This window comes from Pinus tabuliformis, chromosome 4_2 (genome assembly GCF_031772625.1).
Source record: "Pinus tabuliformis cultivar Carrire ecotype Pingquan chromosome 4_2, CPIR1, whole genome shotgun sequence".
Classification (NCBI taxonomy): Eukaryota; Viridiplantae; Streptophyta; class Pinopsida; order Pinales; family Pinaceae; genus Pinus; species Pinus tabuliformis.
In genome coordinates this window covers 81,924,761-81,933,021 of record NC_142304.1, presented here as the reverse complement: position 1 = coordinate 81,933,021, position 8,261 = coordinate 81,924,761, and the positions used below count along the sequence as shown (strand labels likewise).

General features: G+C 42.6%; 1 protein-coding gene across 1 annotated transcript; it reads left to right on the top strand.

Moving 5' to 3' along the window:
• Positions 1-6,848: 6,848 nt before the first annotated feature.
• Positions 6,849-7,994, top strand: LOC149168308 (uncharacterized). The gene is made up of 2 exons (XM_089424885.1): positions 6,849-7,119; positions 7,255-7,994. Exons 1-2 carry the CDS (start codon positions 6,849-6,851, stop codon positions 7,992-7,994), a joined length of 1,011 nt encoding a protein of 336 aa, XP_089281011.1.
• The last annotated feature ends 267 nt before the right edge of the window (positions 7,995-8,261 follow it).

Below are 8,261 nucleotides of genomic sequence, written 5' to 3'. Positions count from 1 at the left end.
GTTCGGACACGGTCTCGTGCTTCTCCTTTAAGAGGAGCTTTCCCAGAGTACAAATGAAACAGTTGGATTTATCCTACCACAAGATGAGCTACTTGTTTGGTTTTACTGTCTTGGAGAGTTAATTACTCTCCTACTCCAAGACACTAGCCTGATCTATATTGGTGTATCAGAGCCCTAGAAATGTAAAAATTACTAGATGAATTTTAATTAAGCGTTGTGTTATTAAGGTTATTATTACTCAAATGGGTAAATGGATATGAAACCAATGGTGTTATGACCCGACTCAACTGAATGCAATCGAATATGATAATGCAATCCTTTCAATTCGATGAATCCTAACTAGAGTAAGGAGAGAGTTTCCATTCACTTCCAACAATTCAAAAAATTGATCACTAAGAGAAAGTATAACAAATTCTCTAATGCACTAATTTCATCAAGAAAAACTAATGCAAATCAATTCCAAACCATTTTTTTTATTTTTATTTTTGTGTAAATTCAAATCAAAGAAAACTGATCTAAATCTACAATTGATTTTTAGAATGTAAACTATGCAATTGTCATCTATGCACAATTCACTTGAAAAGTATGCAAATGTAATCTATGCACATTTTTCATTCATATTCTGAAAATGAGAATTCTAATTATGCAAATGTGATCTATGCAAGAGAATTCTCAAACACAAGATGATTCTAATGTAATCTAAGAACCAATCAAGTGCAAGTCGAGAAAATTGGGCGAGAGTTCCAAAGATCAAGAAATAAAAACACTCAAAGGCGATTAACACTCATACACAATTTAGCCCCCCCCCCCCCCCCCCCCTGCGAATGAGGGGGAAATTTTTTTGCAAAAACAAAAGCAAAAAGATGCAAAATTGTGAAAAGACTGAGACAAACCTCCAAGTAATGACCAAAGGAAATCAAATTAAGAATTTCTCAAAAAAGAGACTCAAAACACCCAATTGATGAAAGCTTAAAGCAAGAATGCCAATGGAATTAGCCAAGATGAAAGCTTATGACAGGTGAACAGTGGATCTGGGCAGCAAAAACAAGCTATAAGCAAAATCTAAGAGGAAAAAAGGAAAAAATTGGAATTTTTCTCAATTTTGACAGGGTACGCAGGCGACCTGTTTACACAGGTGCGGGTACACTCTGTGCACAAGGCTACAGTGCGTACAGGTACGCACTGTGCTCAACTCAGAGGCTGCGTACTTCTAGCAAAACAAAGAAAAACTAAAATCTAATTTAACCCTAAGCTAGCCCACCCAAAAACACAGTCAGACAGCCAAAAACCAGAAAACAAATGACTTTTCTCAAATCAAAGTTTCACACAAAGGAAAAATCATTCACATCAATGGATTCCCCAGCGGAGTCGCCATTTTGTCATGCGGAAAGAGTCGATATTGCGGACAAAACCGACCTCCCTAGAAGCTAAGGCTTTCTAGTGACAAACAAGACAAATAAACACTACCTTTCTCTAAACATGCATTTAGAATACAAGTAATCAAGTGATTGTAACATACCTTTAGTCCAACGCTTTGTAGTAGTCCAGCCTCGCCAATCCGGATGAGCTCCTCCTTCTCTTTGAAACCTGCATTCACTAACAAGCCAAAAGATTAAATAGCACCTGATAAACTCATAAAACAATACATATCCATCATACAGACCAAGGAGTATATGAAACAAATCATGAATAACAATCTGTTGAGAAAAATGAGTTCATTTGTATTAAGAGGAATTAAAAGGAACCATTACAACCTGAGCCTTGGTGTTGTGCAAGTCCCTCCTAGGGTCCAGCAAGAGTTTTCCTTTACTTTGATCAGCTCACCCACTCTCAAATAAGGCTAGGAAAGGATGGGAATCTCTCCTCTCAAGCTTTACAAGGGAGTCCTAATTCCAGCAACATCTACCCTTAGGAATGTTCAGCTTTCAACCTCTCCTCCCTCTGGCCCAATGCCTGTACTTATAGTGCTCTAGAGGAAGTTATTCAGGTCCACCATCAATGGGATAAGCCCCTCTTTGGATGGGATAGCTCCCCTCTTGATGGGATAAGTTCCTCTTTGATAGGGATACATGAACCATCTGGAGGCACTCCATACACGTCAAACAAGCTTCTAGAATGCTCTAGAAATGACTACAAGTAACTTTTTTGCAGTGAAACTTGCGCCTTTTGACCTTTACAGGAGTACGCACCCTCCCCTTTACAGACAGAGTGTACAAGTACTTAGGTATTTTGAACTTGGGGTGCGTACACGCAGGTAAGGCTAAGAGAAACTGCGCACCCAGAGATATATAGATTTTTAAAGACTTTCTCTCTTTCTTGGAGTTTGACATGGAGAGCAGAGGTATAAGACTTGCCAAGGAGGATAGTATGACAATTGATGGAGCCATACTAACTGCAAATAGTCATGGTGACAAATTTTAGTGTAACAGGAGGTCAGCATTGTCACACAGGAACTAGTTTCGACCGAAGGAAAAAATGAAGAAGCTTTGGCTGGTATTAATCCTGCAGAAATTTTTCCTGAGCAGATGGAGGAAGATGCAATTGAACAGACTAACTCACAAGGGCTAGAAATTGTCCTTGAGAAAATGGAGGAAGATGTTGCTAAATAGACTAACCCACAAGGGCTATAAATTGTTCCTGAGAAGATGGAGGAAGACGTTGTTGATCAGACTAACCTGCAAGGGTTAGAAACTACTCCTAAGCAGATGGAGGAGACTGTTGCAGATGAGGCTAACCTACAGGGGTTATAAACCATTTCTGAGTAGATGGGAGAGGACATTGTTGATTAGACTAACCTATAAGGGTTAGAAACCATTCCCGATCAATTGGAAAAGGATGTGGCTGACAGAACTAACCCACAACGGCTAGGAACCATTCCTGCATAGGTGGAATAGGATGGTTAGGAAGCAGAGAAACTACAAGAGGAGGGTGTCAAAGACACTACCACATAAGACCCTACAGAGAATCCATAAGTGCAGAGGGAAGAAGTAGAGGTCTTGAGACCTAAAGAAGGAGATGGTGGGACCGATCCCCAGGTCGAGGAACAAAAGGAAGAAATCAAAGTAAACAAGAGTCAGTTCACGATTTTGTCAATGTCAACCCGCCATACCATGGACCATTTGTGAGGCATGTGAAAGAAGTAGCTATAAAACAATATTTTATCGAGCAATGTGCGAGAAGGAGACCCCCTCTTAAGGAACGATATCAGGCACAATTCAGAGAGAATATGCAGTTGATAATAGAAATCATGAAATTGAGGTAACGGTCGCAGTGCCATGAAGAAAAGTGAGAAAGCATAAGAAAGATGTTGTGAAGCCCTAGCCTGAAACTAATTTAGTGGCAACACAAAATGAAGACAAGCCAAACAATTCATCAGCTACACAGATAGAGTCGATAAGGAAGATATGTTTACCATGGCTCAGGAGGCAATGGCTTGTCATCCCCTTGCTCATAGCTATGACTTTTTCCTCCATGAACAATATATACCATTTTGTTTAGAGAGTATCCGCTCGGAGCTCAGTCATGATATGGAAGTTTCAATGAAGTTTTTTCACATCATGAGATGCCACAATATTTTGGATCAGCATTTGATGTGTGAGTTGTACTTGCATGACTACTTCCTGGGAAATGATCAATCATTTAACCCAATTCCATATGTAGGATACATTCAAATCAGAGCCTTTAGCTCCTACCTGTCAACCAGGTTAAATGGAAAAAGGATTTTGATACATTTGAAGAAAATCAAGAAAATAAGCCACTTGTCATCCGGATGGAGAATTGTCAGTCTGTGAATGTTTATAACAGACACAAAACCCTCTTGGGGATCAAGGGACGGAAAGAACAAATGTTTGAAACTCAACAATGGTTCACTGATATATGCACAAAATAGATCTTCACTTGTCAGCAAGAGGCCTAGGACAGCTGCCAGAAAAGGTGGATGCTCTCGTCATCAGCTATCAAGATACGTGAGCCTTTTGGGGCCCCAAATTTTTCTCAGGCTCTAAATAAGGTACCCCAGTATATTGCATGCATGCATCTTCGTGGGGTCTAATGGATGGGTTTGAGGTTTTAATTTCCCATCATCTGGTTGCCATCTGATCAGTGCACTCTAGCTTACAAGGGAAGCGAGGTTTGGTGGAAATAATTCATCCAAACTGATGGCTATAAGCCTCCAGGGACAGAGATGTTTGCAAAATACGATCTTTCACAGCTTCATGCTGATCATTGAAACTCAAACCCAAACTTGCGCAGGAAACAAAGTGCATGAGGACATGCAATAAGGCTATTTGAGGGGAGATGTTGGTGGCTAAATTTGCATACTTTAACTCACCCTTTTTACCCTATTCTTTTTATCCATTTCATGCCAATAGTGGGGTGATAAAATAATTTTTTCCCTGGAGGAAAAACAACGGAAGATGGAAGGAGTAGGGTTTGATCCGGGAACCCTAGGCCTTAGGCCTAGGTGATGCAGACGGTGCAGGAAAGGACACGCAGGTGCGGGAGCTTTGGGTGCTGGCGGATCCACCGAGGTCGCTTTCCGGTGGGCAAGTGGTGAAGAAGACAGCTAGGATAAAAATTCCGTTTTCAGTCTGGCGATAGGAAACTGTCACGGTTTGCTTTTGTGGGTCGTTTTTCATCTGGTGGATTCTATTTCGAAAACCCTTCTAGGTTTTTCTGTTCTACTCCCTTCGCGAGGTAACTTCTTGCCTACAGGCGGTTTCAGATGTTTCCCCGAGTAACGGTAGCGAGGCGGTGTCATTTTTTACGGGGTTTTGTTTTTACCATGGTAATTCCCAATGAAATGGTGGAACTTGACCCAACCCCGGAGGATATCCTTTCGGTCTGGGGGAAGGAGGTCACTGAGCAGAACATCCGGAATTTCTTTGGGCATGTTGACAGTCATGCGTCCACTTTGCTCTCGGGAGGAGGTACGCGAAGCTCTAACATCGCAAAAGGTTTGTTGGACGAGAGCTGGGAACTCTCAGGCGGTCTCGGCAAAATCGGCAAGGGATCTGAGGAGGGAAGCACTCAAGCTAAGCTAGGTGTTTGGAGAGACAAGTTTAAAGCCTCACCGGACAGTAAGCCTCTATCCCCTTCAAAAGTTTTTTGTCCGTCTGGCGGCCTTGAGGATATTATAAGTTTTTCTCATAACAAAGGGATATGGAGGCCTGTAGGGGGTATTCAATTTGCTGAGAAAGATGTGGGTGGAAAAAGCAATCCGTTGGCCGTTAACAGGGTTCTATTTCAAAATATTCCACTCAGAGTTCTGTAGGGGCGGAGGGGTTTCCCACAGGTCTTTTTAAGGGTGCAAATCAGGGGTCTTCGGTTCATACCCTCGGTACCGGTAAGGTGATTGAGGGTGGGACTTCGGCTGAAGAAGAAGCGGGGAGCCCTGTTGAAGGGTTGATTGAAACCCCTCCCAGTATTGATATTGATCAGCCAGCAGTAAATGGAAGTGGGTCGCAAAGGGTCGTAGGAACTACAAACCCTGTGTTCGAAGACAGGGGTTCTGAGCCAGAAACGCAGAAGGCAGGGGGAAAAAGGAAGAAGGCAAAATCATTGAAGAAAAATCGGTTTGCAAATTTGGTCCTCGGTATGGACGTGTAGGTTGAGGATGTTCTGGAAGTGGCGGAATGTACACTCGTGGGCAGAGTTAGAGGGCGTTTTGTTTCTGGTAAATTCTTAAAGCAGTGGGCGGAGAGTCAGTGGTTGGAAACCCCGGCAAATTCATTCAAGACCAACACCTTGGTTAAGGGTTGGTTCATGGTTAGATTTGACAGTAAGGAGGCTCTGGAATGGGTCGAGGGGAGGAACTGGGCTTTCGAGAATCGTCCTGTTTTCTTCAAAAGATGGTCCCCCCTATTCGACGCCTCAAAGGAAAAGGTCGACGAATTCACTGTCTGGGTCAGGGCTCCTAATCTGCCCCCTTTTCTTTGGGTGGATTTCGTCTTCAAATCTATTGGGAATCTTCTGGGCACCTATTTGGATGCTGATAGATCTTTTCTCCATACTTATGAAAAAGCTGTGGCGAGGATATTAGTAAGGCTCAATCCAAAGGAAGGACTTGCAGAATCGATCACGTTGCAGTATAAGGAGTATGTTTTTGAACAGCCTTTGGATTATGAACTTCTTCCTTTTCGTTGTCATCGCTGTCACAAGCATGGGCATCTGGCGAGGGATTTCCCTTTGGGGAAGAGAAGAAGGAGGACTCAAAGCAAAGAAGAGGAGTGGGAGGGTTCTTGGAGGAAAGTTGAGAATCCTGTGGAGGGGGCTTCCCCAATTGAAAATCCTATGGAAAATCATCCTTATCAGTCAAAGGAGGGAGTGCCTCGGCAGGACGGGGATCTGGTTCGAGCTTCAGAAGACCAGCCTCACTTGGAATCGCCTCTTGATGATACGGCCGATCTTCCTGTTGGTGACCCTTCTAGTATGCAGTCTTCCCCAATCATTTCTCCCTTTATTTCTGAATCAAATGTCGGGTGTAGTTCCCTGTTAAACAATTGTAATGATGTCATTCAAAATATTGAAAGCCTTTCAGCTGCTATTCCCTCCCTAAATCTGAACTGTGAGGATCATCCACCGAAGAGTCAGGATACTGGTTCTCCCCCTCCTGTCTGCCACTATAACCTTAGATCCCTCAGTAAGAAGTCTGTTTGCTCGAATGATGGCCTGGAGTCTGTAGGTGGGTTAGGTGCTGAGGTTTCCAAGAGTTTATCAAAAAAAGGTAGAGGTCGAAAATCTCTCCTCTCAAAAGCTCAAGTTAAAGCAAAATTTGATGTGGCTGATGGCAAACAAATGTCAATTCCTGGGGCGCTTAGAGCAGCTAAAACCCCTGAGGCGGTCATAAAATGATTTGTCTTTCATGGAACTGCAGGGGTTTAGCCAGTAAACCTAAAAAACTGGCGTTAAAAGATCTTATTTCTCGTCACAACCCGGATATTGTTTTTCTGCAAGAAACTTTGGGAAAAAGTGCTGATATCGAATCTGCCCTTCGCTCTTCTCTTCCGGGTTGGGTTTTTATAGCTCTTGATGCCTCAGGTCATTCGGGAGGGCTTGCTATCGGCTTTAAGGAAGGAAGATTGAAGATCTTAAATTTCTGGGGTCTGCCTAATGTTCTAGGTATGGAGATTGTCTCTCCTGATTTTGAGATCCCTCTTTTGTTTGTCAATGTTTATGGACCCTGTCAGGGAAGGGTTCTCTTCTAGAACGACCTCCTCTCAAAAGATCTGATAAAGGATAAAAACTTGATTATAGGGGGAGACCTAAATTTCTCTTTGGGGATCGCTGAAGCTTGGGGGCCATCTGCGAGAGAAGATCCTCTGTCTGATTTTTTCACAAATGCTTTTCATACTTATAAATTGATTGATGTTAATATCATAAAAGCAAAACCTACTTGGAGGAACAGAAGAACGGGGGAGGATAGAATTGCTAAAATATTGGATCGTTTCCTCATCAGTGAAAGGTTGGCATCCAATATCCCTTTGTTCAGACAATGGGTGGGTGATGGGGGAAATTCGGACCATTTTCCCATTTTTATTGAATTCTCTAAGCCCCCTCTAAAGCCGGCCGCTCCGTTCAAATTCAACCCCTCTTGGCTACAGGAGGACTCTTTCAATCAGCTTTTCAGGGATACTTGGAGACATTCGGGTATTGGCCAATCGGAGAATAAAGGAGCCCTCTTTATGGAAAATTTAAAAAGACTGAAGAAAGCAGCCATCGAATGGGCCTCAACCAGAAGGAAAAAGCAAAATGAAGAATTGGTTTTTATTGATGAGGCCCTTCGTGTGTTAGAAGATCCTGAGACTGATGCTTATTCATCCCAGGAGTCGAAAGAAAGAATTTTGGCTCTAGAAAAGAGTAGAGAAAAGATATTACTGGATAGAGAAGAGGAGTGGAGAATGAAAAGTAGGGCTATTTGGCTGAAAGCAGGGGATGAAAATACAAAATTCTTTCATAATTATGCAAAGGGACGGAGAAATGCAAATACTATATGAAAACTGAGGGACTCTGAAGGTAGGGAGGCCTCATCTTTCGAGGCATTATCAAACATGGGAAAGAACCATTTTCAATCTCTTTTCTCGGACCCTGGGGGGATTTCTTTAGCTGAGATTATCAAAACAGCCCAAGCTTTCCCTCGTTTTATGGAGGAGGAGGATGTTGAAGACCTCTTTAGAGAAGTGACTAAGGAGGAAGTGGAAAGTATTATAAAATCTATGGCTAAAGATAAAAGCCCAGGGCCGGATGGTTGGACCATCGAGTTG